Below are 13,957 nucleotides of genomic sequence, written 5' to 3'. Positions count from 1 at the left end.
TTCAAAGTTTGGACTGCTTTTCTGCACGCACCCAACCCCTCATGTAGATATGTCTGCATCCAAATCTAGCCATCAGACATAACCACTTGCCAACATCTTCATTTTGGAAACCCCTGGATGACCCTAGCAGAGTTCAGCCAATATCTGGCTACAACTTTTGCTTGGAACAATACTCTTGGTCTCCATAACAAGATGCCGCTCTTTACTGTGATATGGTCTCTTCAAGTGGGAAAAGATTTCAACTCTGGTTGAGGTGGTCCTTTTGTTTCCACCATCACCAACAGCTATTCCAGTTTTGGCAGGAGCAGATTTTTCTGCGTCCAAAGTCTGATATTGTCAGCTGTGACGGCAAGTCATGGAGTCATACAGCATGGAACCAGACCCTTTGGTCCAACCAATCCATGCTGGCCATGTTCTAAAATAAAACTACGCCCAACTTGCCTGCCTTTGGCCTACATCCATCCAAACCTTTCCTATTCATGTACTTATCCAAATATCTTCTAAATGTTTTTAACTGTATCTGCATCCATCACCTCCTCTGGCAATTCATTCCACAGATAAACCACGCTGTTTATAAAATTAGATTTTCACTCATGTCCTTTTTAAAACTTTCTCCTGTCACCTTAAAAATGTACTCTAGTTTTGAACTACTAGGGAGAGAATAGGATCCCTCAACGATTGGCAAGGCTGTCTTTGTGTAGAGCTGCAGAAAATGGGGGAGATACTAAACAAGTATTTTGCATCAGTATTTACTGTGGAAAAGGATATGGAAGATATAGAATGTAGGGAAATAGATGGTGACACCTTGCAAAATGCCCATATTAGAGGAGGAAGTGCTGGATGTCCTGAAATGCATAAAGGTAGATAAATCCCCAGGATCTGATCAGGTGTACCCTAGAACTCTGTGGGAAGCTAGAGAAGTGATTGCTAGGTCTCTTTCTGAGATATTTGTATCATCGATAGTCACAGGTGAGGTGCCGGAAGACTGGAGGTTGGCTAATGTGGTGCTACTGTTTAAGAAAGGTGGTAAGGACAAGCCAGGAAACTACAGACCAGTGAGCCTGACCTTGGTGATGGGCAAGTTGTTGGACGGAATCCTGAGGGACAGTGTATTTGGAAAGGCAAGGACTGATTAGGGATAGTCAACATGGCTTTGTGTGGGGGAAATAATGTCTCACAAACTTGATTTGAGTTTTTTGAAGAAGTAACAAAGACGATTATGAGGGCAGAGCAGTAGATGTGATCTAGATGGACTTCAGTAAGGCATTCGACATGGTTCCCCATGGGAGACTGATTACCAAGGTTACATCTCATGGAATACAGGGAGAACTAGCCATTTGGATACAGAATTGACTCAAAGGTAGAAAACAGAGGGTGGTGGTGGAGGGCTGTGACTAGTGGAGTGCCACAAGGATCGGTGCTGGGTCCACTACTTTTTGTCATTTGCATAAATGGTTTGGATGTGAGCATAAGAGGTACAGTTGGTAAGTTTGCAGATGACACCAAAATTGGAGGTGTAGTGAATAGCGAAGAAGGCTACCTCAGATTACAACAGGATGTTGACCAGATGGGCCAATGGGCTGAGAAGTAGCAGATGGTGCTTAATTCAGATAAATGCGAAGTGCTGCATTTTGGGAAAGCAAATCTTAGCAGGACTTATACAGTGCAGGTTCATAGCTCCTTGAAAGTGGAGTCACAGGTAGATAGGATAGTGAAGATGGTGTTAGGTGCAGGGGTAGGCTATTCTGCCCTTCGAGCCTGTAACACCATTCAATATGATCATAGCTGATCATCCTTAATCAGTGTCCTGTTCCTGCCTTATCTCCATAACCCTTGATTCCACAATCCTTGAGAGCTCTATCCAACTCTTTCTTAAATGAATCCAGAGACTGGGTCTCCACTGCCCTCTGGGGCAGAGCATTCCACACAGCCACCACTCTCTGGGTGAAGAAGTTTCTCCTCATCTCTGTCCTAAATCATCTACCCCGTATTTTTAAGCTGTGTCCTCTGGTTCGGCACTCACCCATCAGCAGAAACATGTTTCCAGACTCCAGAGTGTCCAATCCTTTAATAATCTTATATGTCTCAATCAGATCCCCTATCAGTCTTCTAAACTCAAGGGTATACAAGCCCAGTCGCTCCAATCTTTCAGTGTAAAGTAATCCCTCCATTCCAGGAATTGATCTTGTAAACCTACGCTGCACTCCCTCAACAGCCAGAATGTCTTTCCTCAAATTTGGAGACCAGAACTGCACGCAGTACTCCAGGTGTGGTCTCACCAGGGCCCTGTACAGTTGCAGAAGAACCTCTTTGCTTCTATACTCAATTCCTCTTGTTATGAAAGCCAGCATGCTATTAGCCTTCTTCACTACCTGCTATAGCTGCATGCTTACCTTCATTGATTGGTGTACAAGAACACCCAGATCTCTCTGTACTGCCCCTTTACCTAAATTAATTCCATTTAGGTAGTAATCTGCCTTCCTGTTCTTGCCACCAAAGTGGATAACCATACATTTATCCACATTAAACTGCATCTGCCATGCATCTGACCACACACCTAACCTGTCCAGGTCACCCTGTAATCTCCTAACATCCTCATCACATTTCACCATGCCACCCAGCTTAGTATCATCAGCAAACTTGCTAATACCATCTTCTATATCATTAACATATATTGTAAAAAGCTGCGGTCCTAGTACTGATCCCTGCGGTATCCCACTGGTCACTGCCTGCCATTCCAAAATGGAACCGTTTATCACTACTCTTTGTTTCCTATCAGTCAACCAACTTTCAATCCAAGTTAGTACTTTGCCCCAATACCATGCGCCCTAATTTTACTCACTAATTATGCTTTCCTTTACTGGTCAGAGTATTGATTACAGGAGTTGGGAGGTCATGTTGCGACTGTACAGGACATTGGTTAGGCCACTGTAGGAATATTGCGTGCAATTCTGGTCTCCTTCCTATCGGAAAGATGTTGTGAAACTTGAAAGGGTTCAGAAAAGACTTACAAGGATGTTGCCAGGATTAGAGGATTTGAGCTATAGGGAGAGGTTGGGACTGTTTTCCCTGGAGCGTCGGAGGTTGAGGGGTGACCTTATAGAGGTTTACAAAATCATGAGGGGCACGGATAGGATAAATAGACAAAGTCTTTTCCCTGGGGTCGGGGAGTCCAGAACAAGAGGGCATAATTTTAGGGTGAGAGGGGAACAATGTAAAAGAGACCTTTTTCACAGAGGGTGGTACGTGTATGGAATGAGCTGCCAGGGAAGTGGTGGAGGCTGGTACAATTGCAACATTTAAAAGGCATTTGGATGAGTATATGAATAGGAAGGGTTTGGAGGGATATGGGCCAGGTGCTGGCAGGTGGGACTGGATTGGGTTGGAACATCTGGTCGGCATGGACGGATTGGACCGAAGGGTCTGTTTCCATGCTGTACATTTCTATGACTCTACTCCATCCTACGGGAAAGGCCTTTGCTGTTCACCTTATCTGTGCTCATGATTTTATAAACCTCTGTCACCCCTCAACCTTCTATGCTTCAGTGAAAAAAATTCCAATCTATTTTTATACCTCAAACCCTCTACTGCCAGCAACATCCTCGTAAATCTTTTCTGAATCCTTTCCAATTTAATAGTATCCTTTCTGGGGATCCAAGATGGCGGCGACCCAGCAAGACTGAGTCCACAGTGCTCTACCCAAAACTTGGGAAAAGTGGGCTATCCACCCCCACCACACTCACTAAACCATTTATAATAGTTGTTAACCTTAAATAGTTACCTATTAGTACATTTAAATAGTCTAATACTAGCTGGAAAATGAGTAAAGGGAAGGGAACAGGCGGCTCTAAGAAAGCAGGGACCCCTCCCCCACCCTCTCCCTCTTCAGCTGCAACAAAGGTGTCTTCAGCTACTTCAGGAGATTTACCAATGAAGATGAGCTTTGAGGAGATGTTTGCCAGGTGGGAGGCGAAGATTGATGCTTTTATCGATCAGTCTCGGCAGAGCAGAGAAGCACTATCAGCCGAGCTGCAGAAGCAGGGCAGAGACATTCAGGAATTGGAGTGCCGAGTCAGAGAGGTGGAGTCGAAGGCCGCAGCCTCAGAGACTGGGATAAAATCAACAGCCGACCACATCCGTTTTCTCGAGAATTGAGTCCAGAACCTAGAAAACCACACTGATGACCTCGAAAATCGATGTCGTAGAAAAAATATTCGGTTGTTGGGCCTGCCCGAGCAGGAACAGGGAGGTCAGCTGACAGCATTCTTAGAGCATTGGCTGCCACAACTTTTAAATCTGCATAATGGATCAGGCCAGGTAAGGGTAGAATGGGCCTACCGGGTCGCAGTACGTGGGCCCGGCTCAACCCAGCGCCCACGCCCGGTCCTGTTCCAGCTGCAGAGCTATAGGGAGAGGCAGATGCTCCTGGAAGCCTCAAGAAATCTGGGAAAAGATCCCCAAGCTATGACCCACAAAGGATCCAGGATCATGCTGTTCCAGGACTTCTCCCCAGCTTTGGTCCGAAAGAGGAAGGCATTCGATGAGGCGAAGAAGCGTTTAAGGGACTTAAATATCCAGTACTCCTTACGATATCCAGCGACGCTACGCCTTAGCCACGAAGGATCCATATATAACTTCGGATCACCAGAGAAGGCTAAGGAATTCTTGGACTCTCTTAAATAAACTGTAAGAGATTGTGGACGCTGGTCTGCCTTTCCCATTATTTTGGTTTACATCCCTTCATCTTTTCTTATCTTTCCCCCTATGCGTGTATATATATATATATATATATATATATATGTTGGGGCGTTTGGTTAATGTTGATGGGGAAAGGTGGTTACCTTATTCTATTTTACTTCTGTTTTTAGGAGCGGGGTTGTTTTTCTTTCCCCTGTTATTTTGTGGTATTATATTTAAGTATTACATGTTGAGATTGTAATCTTATAGTTATATATGGTATTAATATTCCCAAATATATTTAGATGTGGGTGGGGGTGGGGTGTTCACTGTTAACTCTAGCTTTATATTATATTTGAATTCTCCTCATTTTATTGAGGAACACCTGGGTCAAGGGTGGGGCACTGGTTGGAAGAGGGTAAGATGGACTGTGGGAGAGGAAGTGACGCTCCCTGGGAACAAGGGAGAAAATCTCCAATTCGGAATGTTTTATATTTTTTATACTTAGAAAGAGTTTTTTGTTATATTGTTTTGAGTGTATCAGAGAGTCTTTACTTTTGTAAATCTTGTATGCTCCATGCTCGGGATGTTCTAGATAGGGTTTCCCCTCCCGAGGGGTCTCGGATCTGTCCAGATGATTATGGCTGAACAGTCGGTTAAGTGGTGCACCTGGAATGTCAGGGGGAGTAATTCGCCAGTTAAAAGGAAGAAAATATTATCAAATCTTAAGAAGGAGAGAGTTGATATAGCTCTCCTACAGGAGACACACCTGTCGGATAAAGAACACTTAAAATTACGACAGGGCGGATTTGATCAGGCCTTTTTTTCCTCTTTTAATTCAAAAAGCAGGGGAGTCGTTATCCTTGTCCAGAAGAACTTCCCTTTGAAAATTCTAAATCAGATAAAAGACGAATCTGGACGATATATTTTGATTAAAGCCCTCATAAATGGAGAGGAATATGGGATCTTAAATGTATACTGCCCCCCGGCACACCCCTTTAAATTCATAACGGAAGCTTTTTCAAAACTGATGGCCTTTGGTGCCCGTCATACAATTATAGGGGGAGACTTTAATTGTATTATGGATCCGGAAATAGACAGGATTCCCAAGAGTGCCGCTGGAGTATCTCCCAGATCTAGACAACTGGCGGACCTGAATAAAGAATTAGGATTGGTAGATGTATGGAGATGTCTCCATCCACAGGGTAGAGATTTTTCTTTCTACTCTAATCCACATAAATGTCACACAAGAATTGATATGTTTTTTGCCCCATCGATTTTTCTAAACTCTATAGCAACCTGTAAAATAGGTACTATAGCAATCTCTGACCATGCCGCTGTATACATGGAAACTAAGGTAAAGAACAATGGGACATCTGCTCGGCATTGGCGTATGGACCCCTTCCTGATAAAAGATAGCAAATTTTTAAAGTACTTCTCCCAAGAACGTAAAACTTTTTTTTAGAAATTAATACTGGTACGGCTAGCAATCCGCCAATGATGTGGGAGACCATGAAAGCTTATGCACGAGGTTTGATCATCTCCTATTCAGCGACCCAGAGGAAAATGAAGGGAGAGCAACAGCGTCTGCTCGAAGCTCGCCTAAAAGCAGCTGAAACAGCATACGCTGATAGACCTTCTATCGCAAAATTGCAGAGGATTACAGCTCTTAGGACAGCTTTAAACACCGCGCTTACTCAAACGGCTAAAAGGGAAATATTATTTGCGAAACAAAGATTATATGAATATGGCGACAAACCGGGTAGATACTTAGCATTTCTTGCAAAGAAAAAGAAAGCCCCTCAAACTATTCCGACCATCAAGGAAAGTACAGGTACCCTGACTCATGATCATAAAAAGATCAATGTGACCTTTAAAGAATTTTATTCTGAACTATATAGATCGCAGGATTGTGAAGATAGGATTAGGAGGATGCAGTCATTTTTTAAAAATTTGACCTTCCCGGGCCTGACTCCGGAACAGGTGTCGGCCCTAAATACCCCTTTAACAGTCCAAGAAATACTTGAGGCAATTAGGCAACTTCAGAGTGGAAAAGCACCGGGCCCGGATGGTTTTCAAGCTGAATTCTATAAAGAATTTACAGGAATATTGGTTGACCCACTTATGGATATGTATAATTTTGCGCATAGTCAGGTCTGTCTCCCGCCCACGCTGAAAGAAGCAAATATTTCTCTTATCCTCAAAAAGACCCAGAAGATTGTGCATCTTACAGACCAATCTCCTTACTAAATGTAGACTTTAAAATTCTCTCAAAAATGTTAGCACTAAGACTAGAAAGGGTACTGCCATATATTATAAAGGAGGACCAGACGGGATTTATTAAGGGCCGCAGATCATCCAATAATATCAGAAGGGTCTTGAATATGATCCAAGCCTGTCATCAGGGAAAGATACCAGGAGTAGTAATTTCATTGGATGCGGAAAAGGCATTTGATAGGGTTGAATGGTCATATTTATTTTACACATTGGAAAGGTTTGGCGTTGGACAGGTGTTTACCAAATGGGTTTCAACATTGTATAATGACCCCAAAGCAGCTGTTATTACTAACGGGTTAAGATCGGATGGCTTCAGTGTGGGTAGGGGTTGCCGTCAAGGATGTCCTCTCTCACCATTGTTGTTAACACTGATAATCGAACCATTAGCAGAAGCCATCCGGACTGATCCTAATATAACGGCCCCGAGGATTGGTACAGGTAAACACAAAATTACCCTCTATGCAGATGACGTTCTCTTATTCCTCAGTAATCCTTTAATGTCAGTGCCTCGTCTAATTTAAGTTATTAATACATTTAGTGCATTCTCAGGCTATAAAATTAATTTTTCAAAATCGGAAGCCATGCCAATGGGTGGTCTGGCTATGATACCCCACTTAATGGACGGATCCCCTTTTCCCTTCCGTTGGTCCCTGGAGGGCTTCTTATATTTAGGTATTTTTATCACGCCAGTATTTGATCAGCTGTATAGGGCTAATTTTGTACAATTAATGGAAAGGATAAGGCAGGACCTCCAGCGATGGAGAGACCTTCCGATTTCCTGGCTAGGGAGAATAGCATTAATTAAAATGAATGTTCTGCCCCGTCTCTTATATCCTATGAGAATGCTCCCGCTGATGCTGCCAAGGCTAGCCCTACGTAAATTATATGGCTGGTTGGGCTCCTTTATTTGGAACCATAGACGGCCCCTTATTAAGCTGAAGAAGCTACAGCTTCCACAGGCAAGGGGAGGACTGGACTTCCCAGACTTTAGGAAATATCAGTTAAGCTCCCTACTAGGTTACATAGCTGATTGGGTTTCATCTGATCCACAATCAATTTGGCTGGATATCGAAGCCTCCCAAGGAAAATACCCACTTATTAACCTTTTATTTTCAGATAAGAGGAAAATCATCACAGACCACTGTAAAAATCCCATAATATTAAACACAATCAAGGCCTGGAATATAATGCGGCAAAATGAGGGTAACTCACATAAAACATCCCCCCATGCACCAATAGTAGGCGCATGGGGATTCCAACCGGGGATTACAGATGCCACCTTTAAACTCTGGAGATCCAGGGGCATCTCATGCTTAGGGGACCTATTTAAAGATGGGATCCTGATGTCCTTTGAGCAGCTGCGTCTGAAATTCGGAATACCTAATGGGGATCTCTTTCGATACTTCCAAGTTCGAGATTATATACAGAGGAAGACTACATTAATAGATAGTCTTTATAAATCAGACAGAGAACGTAATGTCTTACGACCAGCGGGGGCATCCTCCGTTAGTACTATATACCATTTGCTACATGATGGAGTCTCAGGAGACATGGATGACCTGCTTAAAACATGGGAGCAGGACTTGGGGCTAGAAATCTCTGAGGATATGTGGAATGACATTTGGGAAAATGCTAGAAGAATTGCTATCTGTAACAGAACTCAGGCTATCCAACTAAAGATACTTCATAGGGCCCATATAGCTCCGGCTCGACTGGCAAAATTTAAGGCAGGAGCATCTCCAATGTGTCCTAAATGCAAAATAGAGGTGGGTACTCTTGTACATTGTCTGTGGACTTGTCAGAAAATCCGCAGATACTGGACTTAAGTGGCAAATACCCTGACAGAAATTTTAGGAACGGAAATTAGGGTGGACCCTGTATCTCTCCTTTTGGGCTTTTCGAACCTCTCATCTCTGGATATGCATGGGAAGAGACTATTTTCTATTCTCTCTTTCTGTGCAAGGAAAAATATTTTGGTGAACTGGGTGGCTGAGGGCCCCCCTGGACTTTCAAATTGGCACAGATTAATTATGGAATATACCCCCCTTGACTTCCTCACAAATATGGTGCACCGAAAGACTGAATTATTTTATAAAATATGGCAGCCCTTTTTGAATTATATAAATGCAGATATTTCGGCTATCCTAACAAGGGCTTTTATTTAGTGAAGATTTCAGACCGGGCTGCTCCGGGGCCCCTTGGGAGAGGAATCCTGCGCGAATACGGGTTTTATTATATTTGATGTTTATACATTCCGAGCATGTAAGAGACTTAGGTATACACTCTGGTTAGTTAAAGGTTAGATTAGTAGAAAGTTGAGTGTTTTTTTCTTTTTTCGTTTCTTTTTTTTCTTTTTTTGTTTTCTTTCTTTCTCTTTTCTTTGTTAAATTATGACTATTGTATATATGATTTAATTGTACATCAATGTTTGTATTTGAGAGTTTTGTTTATTTTTGTAAATTTGCAAAAATGTTAAATTTCAATAAAAATATCTACAAAAAAAATAGTATCCTTTCTATAGAAGGCAACCAGAACTGTACATAGTACTCAACAGGAGGCCTCACTAATGTCCTATACAAACTCAACATGACATCCCAATGCCTATACTCTGAGGAATAACAGTAAATATGTTAAATGCCTTGTTAATCACCATCTACGCATTCAGATAGCGCATCCACAAAATTTAAAACCATTACAGACTTCACTGAGACAGCCATTTCTTAATTGAAAAATGTTGAGCCAAACTAGGTGAATTTTTCTCAACTAATTTTACTTCATCAAGCTTGGGCCCGAGACTTGTACAACAATCAGTGATAACTGAACCAGATACTTCTTGTAAGAGACTGGAACTGAAGTTGTACCCTCAGTCTGTAAAGGTTCCCTGGTGTACGTTCTCTGTCTAGCCAAGGTCTTGTGCAAACTTCTGAGTTGGAGTCCAGAGCGAATTTTGTTAAAGATTGGTTCTGCGATCACTGAAATGGCTGTACCGGTATCGACCTCCATTACACCAAGGTGACTATATAACCAGATGCTTATTTTGATTGGTTGCGAGCAAAATCCAAATCAGATATAGATGTACTTTCCAGGGTGTTCACTCTCCTGGATACTGGCCTATGAATTCTCTTATTCCACTTCGGTCTAGTAGGATTTATTTGCTGTTTCCGCATACTGACAGCAGTACAATGGCTTTCCAGCCCGAATCCTGAAAAAACGTCAACTGTTCAGTCAAGGCTTGGCTTTGTTTTGCAGAGTTTTGCTGTGGGCTGATCTAAAGCCCCTCTAATCAGAATATGTCCCAAGTGTGGCTATTCAATTATTCGCACTCAAGTGGTGCTCCCCAAACTCAGTTGGACTAACAAGGACGTCCACTTCCACTGGAATTCCCTGCAAATGTCTTTGCTCCATTTGCCGCATTTTCCAATGACAAAGCCAGTTATACTGCCTGTTTGAAGTCCACTTGGGCTTCAGCTAGTAGGCGCTTTTACATGGATACATCATTACCCCACTCTGGTCGCTGAAGTAACTCCAGGGAGATTGGTATCCCATCACTAAGTCACCCATTATTTACACATGGAAAATCGCTAGCACTAATCCAGCTCCCTCAGAGCCAGTTCCCAGACTGAACAGGATGTCTGACACTGCTACTCTCATCCATCAGCCACGGCTCCCTGATTGGGACAGTCAACCTGGTCCAATCAGGAACTCATATTCTAAGGTCAAGCTGGCTAACCACATGACAGTCACTACAGTTACTATTCAGAAAACGGTGTTGGAAATGTACCCCTATTTCATTGGCTATAAAACAAAGTTGTCATTTGGCACAACTTGTTCATTCCTGTCTTTCTGCACTACCTCCTTCCACTTCTCTTCACGCGACTATCTGCACATGCTTCTATTCCCTTCTCCCTTGCAATTATCTAACTTCCCCTTAAAAGGCCGTTATTCCATTTATTCAACATCCTTGTCATCTTGAGTTCCACATTCTGTCCAACCTGAGGAAGAAATTCCTTGTTTGAATTTTTTTAGTTATATTACAGTCATGGCTGTGATTATTATTATTCTCCCCTATAACAAAAATATTTCTCTACTTTTACAATTGACTTATGTCACTGGCTGGTATAGCACTGCAATTCACACTCATTACAATAATACGAAACAGTGGCTCTTAACTTATTAAGAGCAAAAAGCAATTCCTTGAGAAAACCCATGCCTTTCTTTTCTGTGGAAACATACAAGGTGCATGTTTGCAAGCATATAATGGACCACAGTTGGAACCAAAAGCAGCAGCTCTTGCTGAATCATGACTCCATCTACCCAAACCACCCAACAGCATGAATCACTCACCCCGCCATGCCCAAAGAATTCACAGTAGCAGCAGTCACAGTATTTTCCTTCCTTCTGATTGGTTGATGTTGAGGTACTAGAGCTGTGTTCAGAGCAGCTGTCTTCATCTTGACTCTCCTCACCATCAAATTGCTGATGATCGTACACATTGCTGCTTTCACACGGGTGTCCCTCGCAGTCAGGGTCACTACAGAAGCAACAAATTGCATTTAGACGAGAGATGAACTGAACTCATGAGGATGGGATGAGCAAGAAATACACAAATATGATTTCATTTCTACAATTTCATACAAGTACTTTTCAACCGCCATTATCCTCTTAAGCAGCTTGCTTTTATAAGTTCAATGATTGATCTATTACTCAACAAATTATAATTTCTCTTCAATCACAGCTCCCATGCTCTCAAATTCTGAGCAACATGAAGCATTTTTTTTCCTCCATAGATGGTGCCAGTCCTGCTGATCTTTATACTTGTTTTTGGTATAGCTCTGAGACACTTGTTGCAAGACTTTTCCTTACTCTTTGCCATTGCAAGTGAGTTAGCAGAAGGCAGTTCCATCTTGTTCCCTCTGTTGAGCCTGTTCCATCATTGAATGATGCTGATCAGGGGTAAATTCAACTCAGAGTAAACACTCAGTCCCACCTGAGAATCTTTCACCACCTTGTTTACCAAGAATCTATTCTCCTTGGTCTTATAAACATTCAAGAATTCTCTTTCTCGAAAGGTGGTGGTAGCAGAGTTCCAAAGTTTTGAGGCCTCCAAAAAAAAATTCTTATCCTTATTTAACAACTCAGTTCTAAATTCTCCCATGAGATGGATGATCTTCCCCATGTCCATGCTCTAGACTGTAGATAGCAGGTACTTTGGGGGGAAAAAAGTCAAGGTAATCAGGCTAAGTCAGCATGAATTTGTGAAAGAGAAATTGTGGATAAGGCCGTGAGAGCTCAAGAGCTCAACAGGTGCTGCTGTTGGACTGAAGTAGGCAAAGTTAAAAATCACACAACATCAGGTTGTAGTCGAATAAACTTGCTGGACTATAACCCTGGTGTTGTGGGATTGTTAACAGACTCTAGATAGGCTAGGCTTATATTCATTCATGCTTTCTTACAAGATATCCCATTCATTTTAGGTATCAAACAAGTAAATCAGATATGGTGTCACTAATGCCCTATATAACTGAAGGATAACTTCAATTGCAATCAATTTCTCTTGCAACAAATTATAACATTTTATTAGCTTTCCTAATTAGTTGCTATACCTGAATACAAGTCTTTCATATTTCATGAATTAGGATTCCCAGGTCCCACTGCATCTCAAAGCTCTGCGTCACTCACCATTTAGAAAACGTGTTTAGTTTTTCTCTTGCCAAAATGTTCAATTTCAAATATTCACATCATACTCCATTTGCAAGATCTTTGCCATCTCACTTGTCTATCTATAGCCCTTGTAGCCGTATGTCTGACTCCTATCTCCTGTTTTTGCCAACCCACTGTTACTAGCAAATTTAACGACCGTTTCTTGGATCCCTGCATTCAAATTATTTATGGAAATTGTAATATGTTTAAGCTCCAGCCACTGATCCCTGTGACACAATACTGGTTTTGTCCTGCCAACCATGAAATCTATGCTGACACACTTTGCTGTGAGCTTACTGGTCTGGCTATGCCAATGTGCTATTCCTTACTTTACTAGCTTTTATTTCCTGCAATAAAGCTTGATATAGCACTTCATGAAACATCTTCTGGAAATCTAAGTCGAATCCGCCCACCATTTCCCTTTTATCCAAAGTACATATTACTTCTTCAAAGAAATCCACTGAATTGGTAAAACACAATTTCCCTTTCACAAATCCATGCTGACTTGGCCTGATTACCTTGACTTTTTCCCCCCCAAAGTACTAACTATAATGTCTCCAGCAACAACTTCTAGCATCTACCTTATGATAAATGTTAAGTTTACTACATTTTCACATTTGTCTGATTCCTTTTTAAATAATGGAGTCACAACCTTTTGATCTAAGGAAGCTTTCCCTGAATCTAGGGAATTTTGGAAAATTGAAACTAATGCATTATCGTCTGCCTGGCCACTTCAGTTAATCCCCAGCTCTAACAAGTGATTTAGCACCATTATCCTGGTGATTACAATTTTCTCAAATAGTTCTCTTCCTTCCAATTCCTCATGTAAAGTTGTTTGGGATGTATTACATGTATCCTATACACTGATGAAAAACACTGCTCAATCCATTTGCCATTCTTTATTTACCATTAATTTCTCCAGACTTACTAAGTCAATGTTCACTGTGTTAACTCTTTTCAACAATTAATGATAGGAACTTGTTTTTAATAACTTTCTCTCAGATTCTATTTTTGTGACCTTTATTAACCTTTCAGTCAACTTTCACTCTTTTGTCTAGTCTTCTGACTGATCACTAATATGTGCAAGTAATGGCTTCTCCTTAAGTTAGATATCTTTAACTTCTTTAATTCACCCCTTGAAATGTTACTTTTTTTATATACAATTGTACTTTATCTTAAAATATTCCCTTGAATGTTTGCCACTGCATCTGTGTTGACCAATCTTTTTAACTTAACTTGGCAGCTCAATTTCATTAGCTTTGCTTTCATGCATCTACTTAGTTTAAACTAAGAGTATTGGACC

General features: G+C 41.6%; 1 protein-coding gene across 3 annotated transcripts in view; it reads right to left on the bottom strand.

Annotated features, from left to right (window-relative positions):
- Positions 1 to 13,957, bottom strand: part of fam193a (family with sequence similarity 193 member A) — a 234,127-nt gene that overhangs the window by 20,683 nt on the left and 199,487 nt on the right. For all 3 annotated transcript variants that reach the window (XM_060834543.1, XM_060834552.1, XM_060834562.1), the window contains exon 18: positions 11,299 to 11,485. In XM_060834543.1, coding sequence (XP_060690526.1) covers positions 11,299 to 11,485 — 187 coding nt within the window. The remainder of the gene's footprint in view (positions 1 to 11,298; positions 11,486 to 13,957) is intronic.

Source organism: Hemiscyllium ocellatum, chromosome 2 (assembly GCF_020745735.1).
Source record: "Hemiscyllium ocellatum isolate sHemOce1 chromosome 2, sHemOce1.pat.X.cur, whole genome shotgun sequence".
NCBI classification, from domain to species: domain Eukaryota; kingdom Metazoa; phylum Chordata; class Chondrichthyes; order Orectolobiformes; family Hemiscylliidae; genus Hemiscyllium; species Hemiscyllium ocellatum.
The sequence above is the reverse complement of the archived record's forward strand: the minus strand, read 5'-3'. Positions and strand labels throughout refer to the sequence as shown.